A 16600-nucleotide genomic window follows, 5' to 3' on the forward strand; every position below is an offset into this window, starting at 1 on the left:
TTCTCTGTGTGTATATAAAGTCTGCTGCAGTTTCCACGGTATGCATCCGATGAAGTGAGCTGTAGCTCACGAAAGCTCATGCTCAAATAAATTGGTTAGTCTCTAAGGTGCCACAAGTACTCCTTTTCTTTTTGTAAAATTATTTAGTTTGCACTAATGAAAGTTGTGCAGCAGAGGGCAGCAGTTACACTGTAATCTAGGTCATACTCAAATATATTCATTTACAGTATGTTTTAGAGTCCCAACTCAACACAGCAAAGCTTAAGTGCTTTACTGAGTAGGGATGGACTTAAGCACATGCTTAAGTTCTGTGCGGATTCAGGGCCTACATACACTGCTTTGCTGTTTTAAAGACACAGCCAAAGCAGCCTGGGATAACAACTCATAAAAACAGTGAACTTTAGAGAAATTGAATACATGTTATATGTCCTCAGCAGAGGGAAAATTTTCATTCTATAACTCTAGAGGGAATTAAGTGCTATCAAAAGATCAACTCAAAAGTTTAAAAATGTGTATACCTTGTTGGAACATTGTGTTTCATGTCTGACAATCACCTACTATTTTTTTGTTATACTCTTAGGTTGGTAATAAGAAAGTCATTTTTTCTTGGGCCACACAATTCTAAGGCACACTAAAATTAAGAACTATGCACTTCCAGGCTTTGGGGATAGAATATGAAACTTCAAGTCATATGGTTGCACTTCAGGGAAGGATCTTTGCATTACTAAGTTTTTAAATAATAATATAATATATAGATATAGATATATATGTACCTTCCTAACCATTCATTTAGTTGGCCGTCTAGACACCAGCATTATTATGGGGGTTAAATTAAATCTTTAATTTCCAGAAATAACTGTATCAAAGGTAAGGGGCATCAAGTAATATGGTTTTCTTCCTAATTCTTTCATTATGTTTAAATAACCCAGATTAAGATTCTTCTGTTTGTAATCCAATTCACAGAACTCTAATGATAGAAAGATAGAAAACTATGTTTTTCATTAACATTAATCCAATAATTGTATTTAAACTTCAAAGAGGTCCTCACAATACCATGCCTCAGCTTGATAAACAAGTCAGACAGCAGTCTTGCGATATTGCAATATCCATGGGAGTTGGTTTCAGCAGTTAGTTACATGACATACCAAGCCCAACACTGCTGTTTTCCAGCAAGTAACTTAGATGCTCAAACATGGCCTTTTGGTTTTGGCGGCTGATTCGACAGAAGTAGCACAGGAACCGACAACAGCTTGCCACCATCTTAGGAAAAGCGATCTGCTAAAGAAGAAAATTGACAAAGCAAAAAAATATATTAATTACCAATGCTGCACAAATTCCTCTTCATGTATGCCTAACAAGAAATTATTATGACAGGACCAATGTAGTCAGTGGCTCTTATATGCATGCCTTAACCCCAGTTACTCTGGGGGGAAAAAAAAGACTTCCTTGCACCTTTCTCTTAGGTTCACTTTAACAGCAAGCCTAAAATGATGATATAAGTCATTCTGCAGAGCTTCAGGAAATTGCAAAGGGCTATACGGGAGTGAAAGAAGATGGTGTATGAACAACCATTTCTGCATCCCAAAGTGCATCACAGACTACAGTGTTTATACATTATTACATAGAAAAAATATGTTAAAAGTTAGGAAATTCCAAAATTAAGGTTGCCAGTGCAATCTTAGGCCTGGTCTACACCTGAAAATTAGATTGACCCAGCTACATAGCTCAGGGCTGTGAAAAATGCAGTGCAACGTAGTTAGGTTGACCTAGCTCCCACTGTAGAAGCAGCTAGGTTGACAGAAGATTGATTCTAAAGCACTTAGACGAGAGAAAAGTGATCAGGAACAGTTAGCATGGATTTACCAAGGAAAAGTCATGCCTGACTAATCTAATTGCCTTCTATGATGAGGTAACTGGTTCTGTGGATGAAGGGAAAGCAGTGGATGTGTTATTCCTTGAATTTAGCAAAGCTTTTGACATGGTCTCCCACAGTATTCTTGTCAGCAAGTTAAAGAAGTATGGGCTGGATGGATGCACTACAAGGTGGGTAGAAAGTTGGCTAGATTGTCAGGCTCAACGGGTAGTGATCAATGACTCCATGTCTAGTTGGCAGCTGGTATCTAGCGAAGTGCCCCAAGGGTTGGTCCTGAGGCTGGTTTTGTTCAATATCTTCATTAATGATCTGGAGGATGGTGTGGATTGTACCCTCAGCAAGTTTGCGGATGACACTAAACTGGGAGGATGGGTAGATACGCTGGAGGGCAGGGATAGGATACAAAGGGACCTAGACAAATTGGAGGATTGGGCCAAAAGAAATCTGATGAGGTTCAACAAGGACAACTGCAGAGTCCTGCACTTAGGACGGAAGAATCCAATGACCGCTACAGACTAGGGACCGAATGGCTAGGCAGCAGTTCTGCAGAAAAGGACCTAGGGGTGACAGTGGACGAGAAGCTGGATATGAGTCAACAGTGTGCCCTTGTTGCCAAGAAGGCCAATGGCATTTTGGGATGTATAAGTAGGCGCATTGCCAGCAGCTCGAGGGACGTGATCTTTCCCCTCTATTCGACACTGGTGAGGCCTCATCTGGAGTAGTGTGTCCAGTTTTGGGCCCCACACTACAAGAAGGATGTGGAAAAATTGGAGAGAGTCCAGCGAAGGGCAACAAAAATGATTAGGGGTCTGGAACACATGACTTATGAGGAGAGGCTGAAGGAACTGGGATTGTTTAGTCTACGGAAGAGAAGAATGAGGGGGGATTTGATAGCTGCTTTTAACTACCTGAAAGGTGGATCCAAAGAGGATGGATCTAGGCTATTCTCAGTGATAGCAGATGACAGGACAAGGAGTAATGTCTCAAGTTGCAGTGGGGGAGATTTAGGTTGGATATTAGGAAAAACTTTTTCACTAGGAGGGTGGTGAAACACTGGAATGCCTTACCTGGGGAGCTGGTGGAATCCCCTTCCTTAGCAGTTTTTAAGGTCAGGCTTGACAAAGCCCTGGCTGGGATGATTTAGTTGGGGATTGGTCCTGCTCTGGGCAGGGGGTTGGACTAGATGACCTCCAGAGAGGTCCCTTCCAACTCTGATATTCTATGATTCTATTATATGATTCTAAGATCCTTATCTTGCATGTGTCTTTTATTACATCATCACATAGTATTTTAGCCACAGGACCCCTGCCTCATTCAATGCACAAGATGGACGGTGTTCACTTAATGAGCACATATTGAATGTTTTGTTTTATCTTTATTGTTCAGTGTGGAGCTCCATGCCTTATTTACTGCACACCATTCAAACCCTGCTGTAAAGAGAGAATTATTAACCACCTCATGGGTGTAGCGTCTGAGTGCTTCAAAAACATTAGTCGATTTACTTCCAGAAGACGCCTGTGAGGCACAAGATAACATGATCCCCATTTTACAGATGGGGAACTGAAGCACACAGGGTAGGTCTACACTGCAGTTAAACACCCATGGCTGGCCCATGTCAGCTGACTCAGGCTCATGGGGCTCATGCTAATGGACTGTTTAATTGCAGTGTAGATGTTTAGGTTCGGGCTCAAGCCTGAACATCTATACTGCAATTAAATAGCACCTTAGCTGGAGTCCCGCAAGCCCGAGTCAGCTGACACAGGCCAGCTGTGGGAGTTTAATTGCAGTGTAGACCTACCCAGGCAAGCTAAGGTCAAAATTTTCCCACTAATTTTGGGTGCCCAAACTGACATACCTAGGACCTGATTTTTCAGAGTATTAAGCATTATATAGTACTAATATTTCAAAGTACAGCTTCCACTGACTTCACTTGTAGTTGTGAGTTGTAAATATTATAGCTGTCCAGTGTTGTGGTACACCAAACGTCTATGGGTAGCATGCCAGGTGTACTGTGAGTTGGAGGCAAGCACTGAAGGTGCTTCAGCTGGGAGACCCTGCGGGCACTAGTGCTGATGGGTCCTAGTAACCATTCAGCCATCTGACTGAAGTGAAAGGGTATTTTACTAGGACAGACAAAAAAGGGAAATACCCTAGGAACAGTAAATACCCTCTGAACAGTGGCTTAAACATTTACAGCTCAAAGAATGACAAAGTGGTTCTTATGTGGGCTCCTGAGGGCAGCCCAGTGAAGGATTAGAGCTCTTCAGGCCCAGTGCCTAGGGTTCCCTCACTAGTCCAGGCTTCTGTTCAAAGCAGAGAGGAGTTTCCCGGCTATGATCGTTAGCAGTGTGTCTCTTATTGGAGCTCCACTGTACTGACTTCCAACCCACTCCTGCACAGACCTGCTCCCAGCTGCAATGTCCAGCAGTAACTCTCTGTTCCGTTCGTGATCCTCTGACTTGTACTGCAGCCTCCTGTATACTAGGGTTGCCAACTCTCCAGGATTGTCTTGGAGTCTCCAGGAATTAAAGATCAATCTTTAATTAGAGATTATGTCGTGATGAAACCTCCAGAAATATATCCAACCAAAATTGGAGACCCTACTCTACACACAGTTTCCTGAGGTTCTCTCCCTGCATCCAGTTTCCTGTTGTTCTTGGCTTACCATGCTGCCGCTACTTCCCCAAAAGTGCTAACTCCTTAGAGTTTCTGACCCCTCCTCCTACCTGGACCGGGGAAAGCAATGTGTGGTGGGAAAGATTTTGACAGGGATGGTATCACCTGCTTAAATGCTCAACACTTCTGCAAATCAGACCTTAGGGTCTCAAGTCAGGCACCCAGAAAATAAGAAATACACACTTAGAGAAATCTGAGACAAGTTTTTAAGTGACATGACTAGCATCACATAGCTGCTCTGTAGCAGAGGCAGGGGAGGGATAGCTCAGTGGTTTAAGCATTGGCCTGCTAAACCCAGGGTTGTGAGTTCAATCCTTGAGGGGGCCATTTAGGGATCTGGGTCAAACACTGGGGACTGGTCCTGCTTTGAGCAGGGGGTTGGACTAAATGACCTCCTGAGGTCCCTTCCAACTCTGATATTCTATGATTCTATATAATTCAATTCTCCAGGACAGTTTTCAACTGCCTTAACCATAAGACCCTCTTTTCTCTTCCTGCAGCCCCCTGACTCATTCACTACACAAATAAAGCAGGTATGCTGTAGATAGCCTTCTTTATTAAGCAACCCTGATTTATCTCCAGAGCAGGTCTTCTCTGTGCACTGAAAGAAGCAGCTGTTTAGAGGAAAAATATAATATGTGATCAGGTAATTAATGGCTGTATTGTAATGCTTACGCACGAGAGGGACAAATTCAGGTTGCACAGGCAATCTTAACTCTGGCATTTCCTGACTTTTGAGCATTTGACTTTGCAACCTTAAAAATGTTCTTCTACTCAATTTTGTGTCCAACACAAATATATGGTAATTCGTTATGCAGTCACTTCCAGGGTGCAAATAGGGTTGCCAATTCTCCTGGTTTGTCTGGGAGTCTCCCAGAATTGGACTCAATCTCCCAGGGGCTACCAAAGTCAATCCAGAGGATTTTAGGCCACTAAAAGTCAGGTGGCACAGTGGGGGCTAAGGCAGGCTCCCTATCTGCCCTAGTTCTGCCGTCTGCTTCCAGAAGCAGTGCATGTCCGGCAGCAGCTCCTAGACAAAGGCACGGCCAGGGGGGGTCTCTTCACGCTGCCCCCATCCCTTGTGCCGACTCCGCAGCTCCCATTGGCCGGGATCAGGGAACCGTGGCCAATGGGGGCTGCAGGGGCAGTGCTTGCAGGCAGGGACAGCATGCAGAGCCACCTGGCCACCCCTGAGCCTAGGAGCCACTGCCAGACATGCCGTCACCTCCAGGAGCCGCCGGAGGTAAGAACCACCCAGCCCGAACCTGCACCCTGAACCCTCTCCTGCACCCAAACTCCCAGCCCTGAGCCCCTCCTACATCCAAACTCTATCCCAGAGCCTGCGCCCTGCACCCCCTCCTGCACCCCAACCCCCATCCCAGTCCACTCCTGCACCCAAACTCCCTACCAGAGCTCGAACCTCCTCCCGCACCCCAACCCTCCTGTCTCAGCTCTGAGCCCCCTCACACACTGAAAATCCCACCTGGAGCCCACAGGCTTAGCCCAGAGCCCCCTCCCACACTCCAAACCCCTTGGCTCCACCCCCCAACACAGAGACCACATCCTGTCTTATATCCCAACCCCCTGCCCCAGCTCTGTTAAAGTGAATGAGGGTGGGGGAGAGTGAACGATGGAGGGAGGGGGGCTAGAGTGAGTAGGGATGGAGCCTTGGGGAAGGGTGAGGGAAGGGGGTGAGGCAAGGGCATTTGGATTTGTGCCATTAGACAGCTGGCAACCCTAGGTGCAAAGCAGCAGCCATTCTGCACCATTCTTGCAGACATACCCCTCCCCTATCTGAACTTTTAAGGGCCAGCAGCAGGACACACACGGCTGGAGGCCTGCATCACTGGAATTCATTCTTTTTCAGGGCGCAATATAATATATATATTTAATTAGTTTAACTTTTATTTTATTTCTTGTGGTTGTGACAAAGTGACAACATTGCTGCTAATATTTATGGAGGCAGCAGTGTTTCTTCAATGCCACCTATTGTTCATGGTTCAGGTAAATAATAGGCTCGGACTAAGTCAATAATATTCAGAAGTAATAACAGCAGATTGTGAGCATTGGAACTAGAACATTCAGGGGTTTGTTTAATAACCAATGTGCATATTCCTAAAAATTGATGGTGATTCTTTTCAACAAGTAAGACCCTTATTCATCAGATGATAGAACTGTGAAAAAATTCCCACTACTTATGAAGCAATACATAAAATATAAATTTGGGGTTTTTTAAATGTTCATGACGACATTTAATATTTTGGGGGGTTGCATCTGTGAAAATGAAAAATAGTTCTGTAGGTGAGGAATTGTTACTTTGTTACTGAAAAATAAAATAAAGAACATCGTTATAAAAATGGTCAAAAATATTTTCCTAGGGGAAACAAACTCGGAAAAACTTGCCTTTTTGTCCCTAATGACATTTTTCCTGTTGGCATCAAGTCTGTGTTCCAGAATGATTTTTTTAATTTATTCTTTATCAAAGCCACATGAAAATCTCATGTTTATTATGCATGTACTGTAATTACTGAGGTGAAAACTCTGAAGTACTAATACAGCTCTATCTGGTAGTAAAAGCACGAGAACAGTAAGACTCCAACTTACAGGGCAAGTCTGGTCAATACCAGAAACCATTAGCTTCTTTCCCACTGTCAGCTTAATACATTGATCTTCTACAGCTGTTATACTAAGCAAACAGTTATATTTTTCAATGGGCAGGCAGCAAAATACCACACTGATCAGTTAGTCTCCTAAAGTTATGTCTACAACATATTGTGTGATACTGGCAGTTAAAACAAATTCTTTTAACACATGCAGAGTTTTGCAGGGACTGATTTGCCGCTGCTGTAAATGGTCAAAGTTCCATTAACTTCATGGAGCTATGACAATGTACACCAACTGAGGATCTGCCGAACCATCTTGAATACTGTATATTTTGCAATGCATGCACACTGGAATCCATTAACATGTAACCTTTTGAGCATTCCCGCACCTTGATTCTCCTCTCACTTATAAAAAACCAGCACAAGATCAGAATCAGATCCTATGTTTGTGTGACATACACCTATAAAGCCAGGAAATGTGGCCCTCCACAGGCATCACCACTTGGGTTGGTTTCAAAAATGGGTAGAATGAGTTTTGTCATAGAGATGGAATAGGTAAAAAAAAAAAAAAAAGATGGTCATGTTTCTACTTCTTTGTTTCAGATGTCACAAGGGGGGCTTCCAAATGTCAAATATGGTTTCCATCAGAGGTGGTGTAAACATATTTACATAATTCATGGGTGGATAACTGGGCAACTACTGTCAAAGCTGACTGCGTGTTATTCAAAATTGTATCTATCTCAGCCACTAGCAATGGCATCCAAAAAAAAGCTGCATTTTGGCAAACTCTGAGTCTAGCAAAGATCAGATAGAAGCCAACATACTGCACTATCTAACAAGTTTCATGGCTTACCTCCCAAAGTCCTCCCACTGAATTTGCTTGCACTGACAAAATCAATGTTTTAACAGCAGTCTGAGACTTTTAGTTTATTAAGCTGGCACGTTTTGCTTATTGCCTCAAGCTAGTAGAGCACGACTCCCACAATACATATATGAAGTGTAGTGGTGGCTGTGTTGGTCCTAGGATATATGTGAGCCAAGGTGGGTGAGGTAATATATTTTCTTGGACTAGCTTCTGTTGGTGAGAGAGACCAACAGAAGTTGGTCCAATAAAAGATATTACCTCACCCCCTTGTCTCCCACAATACATGGCAGTCCTTATCTGTGACATATCCCCTCCCTTTAGGGCTCCTGAATAGATGAATGATTTCTGCATTCTCCTTGCTTGTTTCAAAGATGTAAGGATTATATTTCTCACTATCTTTATTTTTTCCACAATTAAAAACCACAGTTCTTGCTCTCCTGGGCCTTAGATTTTGACTTCTTTCCCTTTCTTTTTATAAAAAAATAAAACAAAAAACTACCTTAACTAATAATTGTGGAGGACATCAGTGTAAGTGAAGCCTTCAGCTTTCCTGTGAAGTCTTTGATATGACTTGATCACCTTCTAATAACTGCCAGCAACAATTTTGTTTTCCCTCAATTTTCTTTAGATCTTTTCATAACTTGTGTTACGTATTCCATACAGTGACATGCATCATTTTAGGTTTCTTACAATGACAGCCTACCTGCTAAGCAAAATATTGAAAATATACTTGGGCTCCCACTATGCTTTTATTTGATGCAGAGATACAATAAATAAGGAGTTCTCAACCAGGGGTACGCAGAGGTTTTCCAGGGAGTACTCAATCTAGATCACTGTTTCTCAATGTGGGGGCTGCAGCTCACAGTGGGATCTTGGGACAGGTTTAGGGGGATCACAAGTGCAGGATCGGCATTAGGAGGTGGCAACCAGAGCAACCGCCCCAGGCCCCATGCAACAGGGGCCCCCGCAAAGCTAAGTTACATGCTTCAGCCCTGCTGCCTGCAGCTTGGGCTTCAGATAAGGCTCACAAGTGAAAAACAGGCTCAAGTATCACACTGAAATGTAAGTACAATATTTATATTCCAATGGATTTATTTTATAATTATATGGTAAAATGAGAAAGTAAGCAATTTTTAAGGTAATTAACTTCACAGTAATAGTGCACTGTGACACTTTTGTCTTTTTATGTCTGATTTTGTAAGCAAGTAGTTTTTAAGTGAAGTGAAACTTGGGGGTATGCAAGACAAATTAGACTCCTGAAAGTGGTACAATAGTCTAGAAAGGTTGAGAACCTCAGCAATAAGTCACTGGATTGATGTTCTCTTTAACAAAGGTCTATGTGGGCCATACCACTCTCTCTATTTTTCCTTGTTCCCAATTAAATGAATCAATGCCTCAATACTGTGCCAGAGGACTTTGTGCTATTGGAAGTGCTATCTTTCAGATAAGAAGCAAAGGTGAGGTCCTGACTAGTGTTAGGTGACTAAAACAAACAAACAAAAATAAAAACTTTAAAATGCAAATATCCTGAGAATAAAACCTGCAAATTTACTTCATTAGTACTCAAGACCCATTTTCTTTGCATATATTTAGGCAGCAAGTTTTTATTTTCAAGAACATTCACTGAAAAAAATGCCTAAAAATCTTAGCAAGAATTTGAGTATTTACATTAGAAGTGCACTGTTTGCAAAACAGACTTGTCAAATAGTTACAAATAGTTGGATATAATTTGTGAGCAGAAAAGAAGACCCCTCTAAATTATAAATCTTATGTCCTTAATTTTATAGATGGGGAAATTGTGGCACAGGGAGGGGAAGTGCCTTCCTCAAGGTCACCCAGCAGGCCAGCTGCAGAGCTGGGAATAGAATACAGGTCTTCTGAGTCCCAATCCAGTGCTTTTTATTCCCTAGGCCACATTGCTTATATGTTTATACATATACACCATATGCTTGAGTGAAATATTTGCTACCACAAAATTTAAAAAAAAACAAAAAACCAAGAGAACACCGCTTTACAATAATATTATGGCAGAGACACAATCCTACAAATAGATGGAATTTGGAAATTCAAAATTAAGACTGTTTTAATTAACCCCATCGTGCAGCTGCTTTCAGTGTTAGCAGTGCAGCCCTTTACCAGTTGTACATGTTTTATGTTTTATCCTGTGTAAGGCTACTTAGTCTACAAGGACATTCAGTTACATACAAACATATAAAAATTAGCTTTACATAGTAACAAACCTCCGTAAAGCACTCAGAATGCATTATTCCTAAAGATGGAACTATATGAAAAGAGGATTGTACATTATGATACAAAGAAAAGGAGCACTTGTGGCACCTTAGAGACTAACCAATTTATTTGAGCATAAGCTTTCGTGAGCTACAGCTCACTTCATGCATCCAATGAAGTGAGCTGTAGCTCACGAAAGCTCATGGTCAAATAAATTGGTTAGTCTCTAAGGTGTCACAAGTACTCCTTTTCTTTTTGCGAATACAGACTAACACGGCTGTTACTCTGAAACCTGTCATTATGATATAGTTTTTCATATCAAACCTAGCAGATCATCTTCTATAATGTTAGTCAGCTTTCTTATATTATCACAAGGAATTACTTTCAATTCTTAACATTAATTCATATCTGATGTCATCCCACTTAGATAAATAATACAGGTATGCATAGCCCATAAACAACATCCTTCTTTCTCTGTGACTGCTTCCTATTACACATCTTAATAGGTTTTTGCTGATGTTCAAGAGATAAAACTAATGATAAAATACTTGGGAAATTACCTGAGATTTATCTCCTCCAAGCACATTTACCATCACTTCCATAACTGTCTCATGCATACCAAGGATTCTCATTAAGTTAGGATGCTGATAAAACACCTTGTTGTTCATTATATCCCTAAATTGGGGGGAAAGTCAATAATGCATTTTAAAAAATCATATTTTCATTTAAATTATCAAAACAGATATTTCAGAAATACAGAATATGTGTTTCAGTGGATAGCATTATTCATATTTCAAGAGTCATTACAAAATGATCATTTTCAGCTCTGAGTTTTTACCACAATAGTGGAATTGTTTGACACTTCTCACACATTAATCATTTTCTTATTTGGCATCAGTTTTCTTTAATTTGATATGAAATATTATGCATCTAATATGCTGATTCCAACTTGAAACACTGCTTTAAACAATTTTTACTTCTGGTCTCCTTGAAGAAAAGACACATTGTATAATGGTCAAAGCACACGATCGTGAGTCAAGAACCGTGGTTCTATTCTTGTTTCTGCCACATTTGTAAAATGGAATTGATAGTTCTTACCTACCTCACAGTGGTGTTTCTGAAGTTTACATCATTAATGTTTGTAACACTTTGAGGTACTTTAAGGGAAGATGCTTTCGGAGTGCAGTACATTTGGAATACATTTTGTACAGCCTCCTTAAGCGGGGATATTTTAACATTTTTACTTTGAGTCCTCTTCATACATATCCTAGCTCTCACGACACTTTATAGGACACAATAGTTTTCCTGGAGATGCAATGGCCCATTGGATATTGCTGGCATTTTAGAAAAAACAGTAAAAAAAACCTGCTTTAGAGGAACATAGAAGACTGGGAATAGGAGTAGGACATGATCTACCTCTTCCAAAAAGGGCTACTGGCAACTTCAATTTCCAAAAGGCTTGATCCAGGCTCACTGAAATCAAAGGCAAAGTGCCCATGGACTTTAATGGTACAGGATCAGGGCCAAATTGGGAACCACTGTCTTACAGTAATCTGCTAGATACCATATAATGAATTGCTAAATTCAACAAAAAGAACAATTTCTTTGCAGAATAAAATAATAATAATAATAATAACCAGACAGAAGGTAAAGGAAAACTTTACATCTGTTGTAAGGGAAAGAAACACCATGTTCAGCTTGTATCAATTCTTGCCTAACGAAGAGTCTTGGAAGATACTATTCAGAAACATTAGGACCATCATCTTGCTTTCTTTCTCTAAATAAAATATTTTCATTCAATTGACTTTCTAATTTTTAAAATCTAAAATATTCTTATTTCATTTCTTACTTAAAATATATGTGACCTGTATGCACACAGAGTAAGTCACACACATGTAGGACTACAACAATAGGCCCAGGCTACAATGAAATTTGTCTAAAGTGGCCAAGGCAGGGACCCACAAAAATCAATTGCTTAAGAGAGGTGGTTTTATAATGGAGGTGGAGCAGAAATGTATTCATTTTATTAGGGAATGCTCCAGGTTAGTCTCTCAAAAACATAATCTTATAAAGGGTTCACTGTCAATACTACCTAGTCTTCTGATTCAAATGTGGTCGGTCATTACTGAGATGGCTTTTTGGGTTTCAACCTAATATCTAATGAAGGCTTGCCTGCTACAAAGATATCAGACAGTCTTTCTTGAGCAATGACTTTTCACTTAAACTTAATAAAATGAAAATAAAATAAAGTGAAGTCAATTTAGAGTTCATGAAAGCCTCTGGATTGACACCAATGGAGATATAAATCCTTTACTTATCCACAAAGCTGGTAAAATGTGGGGGATCAGCAGCCAAAGCTTCAGCATCTCACTATTACTTTTATTAACTGCCACCCTGATCCAGAGGGGCTGTTTTTGGTATGAAAACAAAGTTCAGTCTTTATAATATCCTTGGTAGTCTTGGCCTATACATTCAAATTGGCAGCTAAGGAGCCAACTGAAACCAGCTGTGGTAGTGGTGGATTTTGTGATATGGACACATGCCTTTGAGGAACTGGAATGAGACCACCAGCTAATTTCTCATAGGCTGCAGAATAACTACATAACAGTAGAGTAATGACATTCAGACACTACCTGGGTCAGACTAAAGCCAGTGACCTAGAAATGAAAGGCTCTGCATCCCATTACCAAACCTTTACTCAATACTTAAAAATAAAATGATGTTAATTCCATACCCTAATCCATTAATCATAAGCAATTCCTCTTCTTTTCCCATTCTGACACTGAGAAGGGAGCGAATCTGGCCTAGTGCTGCTAGTAAATTGATTGTATCCTGCACAGAAGCAGCACTAATAGTGTAGGCCTTCCTCAGAGCCTGCAGTAGCTCACCGATGCTGTCATATTGCCTACGAAGTAGGTTGAACATAATCCGGACTAATTCTGGATCTTGGATCTGGTCTTCCTGAGCCCAGCGCACCATAGTCTGAGATATGAGTTCCTTCAAAGTAGCTGAAATAACAAACAAATGATGTAAAACATGAATAACTACTGCAGCAATTGTAAAGAAACCCTGCCAAAGCATTAAAGTACTTATTAATTTGAAACCTCATATGACTAACAGTGGATGATGAAGCACTCACAATATAACAAGAGAGTACAGGCAGACTAATTTCTTAATATGTCATATAAAGACTTTTTTTTAATAAAATTTCCTATTCAGAATTTAATGTAGTACTTTTAAGAAAATTAGGGCTCATGAAAAGTGGCAGGTTGGTAGCAATGAAGAATGAAGCCCTCTACTTAGTCACCAAACTGATACAATATGGGCAGCAGTAAAATTTCCACATGCAGCCTTATCACAATAACATGGGTAACAACAACATCCTTACTGGTAATAAGGTACATGTAAGCGCCAAGCCAATTCATCCTTCATTTCCCGGCTGAGATTAAAAAAATAATTAGGGCTATCAAACCATTACAAAAAATAATCAAAATTAATCGCACTGTTAAACAATAATAGAATACCATTTATTTAAATATTTTGGACGTTTTCTACATTTTCAAATATATTGATTTCAATTACAACATGAAATACAAAGTGTACAGTGTTCACTTTATATTTATTTTTATTACAAATATTTGCACTGTAAAAAACAAAAGAAACAGTATTTTTCAATACACCTAATACAAATACTGTAGTGCAAATCTCTTTATTATGAAAGTTGAACTTATAAATGTAGAATTTTGTACAACAAATAACTGCATTCAAAAATAAAACAATGTAAAACTTTAGAGCCTACAAGTCCACTCAGTCCTATTTCTTGTTTAACCAACTGCTCAGACAAACAAGTTTGTTTACATTTGCAGGAGATAATGCTGCCTGCTTCTTGTTCACGTCACCTGAAAGTGCAAACAGGCATTCACGTGGCACTGTTGCAGCCAGCGTCACAGGACATTTACATGCCAGATGTGCTAAAGATTCATGTCTCTTCATGCTTCATCCACCATTCCAGAGGACATGCATCCAGGCTGACGACAGGTTCTGCTGGATAACAATCCAAAGCAGTGCAGATTGACGCATGTTCATTTTCATCATCTGAGTCAGATGCCACCAGCAGAAGGCTGATTTTCTTTTTTGGTGGTTCGGGTTCTGTAGTTTCTGCATCGCAGTGTTGCTCTTTTAAGACTTCTGAAAGCATGCGCCACACCTTGTCCCTGTCAGATTTTGGAAGGCACTTCAGATTCTTAAACCTTGGGTCTAGTGCTGTAGCTATCTTTAGAAATCTCACATTGGTACCTTCTTTGCGTTTTGTCAAATCTGCAGTGAAAGTGTTCTTAAAATGAACAACATGTGCTGAATCATCATCCGAGATGCCTATAACATGAAATTAGGGCAACCAGATGTCCCGATTTTATACGGACAGTCCCAATTTTGGGGTCTTTTTCTAATATAGGCTCCTATAACCCTCCACCCCCGTCCCAATTTTTCACATTTGCTGTCTGGTCACCCTACAGGAAATATATGGCAGAATGCAGGTAAAACAGAGCAGGAGACATACAATTCTCCCCCAAGGAGTTCAGTCACAAATTTAATTAATGTATTATTGTTTTAACGAGCATCATCAGCATGGACACATGTCCTCTGGAATGGTGGCTGAAGTATGAAGGGGCATACAAATGTTTAGCATATCTGGCATGTAAATACCTTGCATGCTGGCTACAAAAGTGCCATGCCAATGCCTGTTCTCACTTTCTGGTGACATTGTGAATAAGAAGTGGGCAGCATTATCTCCCGTGAATGTAAACAAACTTGTTTGTCTTAGTGATTGGCTGAATAAGAAGTAAGACTGAGGGGACTTGCAGGTTCTAAAGTTTTACATTGTTTTGTTTTTGAGTGCAGTTATGTAACAAAAATCTACATTTGTAAGTTGCACTTTCATGATAAAGAGATTGCACTACATTACTTGTATGAGGTGAACTAAAATACTATTTCATTTATCATTTTTACAGTGCAAATATTTGTAACAAAAATAATATAAAGTGAGCAGTGTACACTTTGTATTCTGTATTGTCATTGAAATCAATATATTTGAAAATGTAGAAAAACATTCAAAAAATTTAATACATTTCAACTGATATTCTATTGTTTAACAGTGTGATGCTAGAGTTTCCTGTGCTGCTTCAGAGATACCATGCACTTTCAACTCATACTGTTATGGGTAATTATGAACTTCTATTAAAATATAGTATGTTTTATAGAACAAGAGCCATACCCCAGATTTTTAAAGGCTCCTAACTCCCTTTAAATATGTGGCCCACTGCCGGTCTAGTACTATAAGCATAGAATTGAGATGTAAGAACTACTGAGTTCTAATCTCAATTCTTATATTCTTGATTCGCTGTGTGGTTTTAGGCAAGGTAATTAATACCACTTCATTAGGTTACCCACCTGTACAATAAAATTAATATCACCTATCTCACAGCACTGTTATGCTGATTTATTAGTAAGTCAGTAAATTTATAGAGAGGTTTGAAGATTAAAAGCATTAAGATGAGCTGGGCAAATAGAGCAAAAATGTGTTCATAATCATTCATACAAATAAAACCAATTGCTTTGTTGTTATTTAGGGACTGCTTTTCTTTTATTATTTGCAAAGATTCCAGTAAGCAAGCATTTATTTGCAAGAATGTTCATGGAGAGCAAAAGTGTTGCAAGTGCTAACATGGATAAATAGTCCCAAGAGTATTTACACCAAAAGTCCTCTCTCATGGTCATTTTGAAAATCTCTTATTTATTGTTCACACAACAGATTAGAATTATAGTAGCTCAAAGATAACTCACTGAAAGATAAGGGAATTATCCTTTTTTTCCATAAAGCTTAAGTCATCCAATAAGAAAACAGAAACACAACTATCTGACATAGGTGAGCAATTACACAGAATGAGTAGCTAAAAACCCCACAAACTAATAAAGCATATGCTTGTGATTTTTTCCACACACAATCTACAGTGTACAATTTTTTTGTTCAAACATTTCAGGGAATAATAAACAAATCTGTAAAACACCACAAACCTGTTTGTAGATAATTCACAAAGGGAAAAAGGGGACTATGTTTATCAAAAACTATTTGCTCCAAGAAATTTGCCCAGCTCTACTGAGGAAGGAAGACATTTGAAATTAAAAGATAGTACATGCCAAAGACATTGATTTTTTTTTAAAAAAAAATCACTTTAATGAATTTACAGAGTAAGTATATCCTTGGAAAATTTATCTTTGGAATTCAAGTTGGCTAATCTCCAGAATGTGAGCTATGAGGCTTAAATGACCTCTATGTACATTATAAATAATTGAGGT

The 16600-nt window shown here is 39.6% G+C and overlaps 1 protein-coding gene across 16 annotated transcripts in view; it reads right to left on the bottom strand.

The window, feature by feature from the left end:
* Positions 1-16600, bottom strand: part of RYR3 (ryanodine receptor 3) — a 581477-nt gene that overhangs the window by 240551 nt on the left and 324326 nt on the right. For 12 of the 16 annotated variants that reach the window (XR_012159473.1, XR_012159474.1, XM_073348839.1 and 9 more), the window contains 3 exons: positions 12981-13254; positions 10807-10921; positions 1146-1278 (listed from right to left, as the gene is read on the bottom strand). Coding sequence is in view for 14 of the 16 variants with exons in the window: in XM_073348839.1 (XP_073204940.1) it covers positions 1146-1278; positions 10807-10921; positions 12981-13254 (522 nt within the window). In the remaining 2 variants the exon portion in view is untranslated. The remainder of the gene's footprint in view (positions 1-1145; positions 1279-10806; positions 10922-12980; positions 13255-16600) is intronic. The other 4 variants (XM_073348831.1, XM_073348834.1, XM_073348830.1 and 1 more) reach the window with 1 other exon arrangement.

Source organism: Lepidochelys kempii, chromosome 6 (genome assembly GCF_965140265.1).
Source record: "Lepidochelys kempii isolate rLepKem1 chromosome 6, rLepKem1.hap2, whole genome shotgun sequence".
NCBI lineage: Eukaryota > Metazoa > Chordata > Testudines > Cheloniidae > Lepidochelys > Lepidochelys kempii.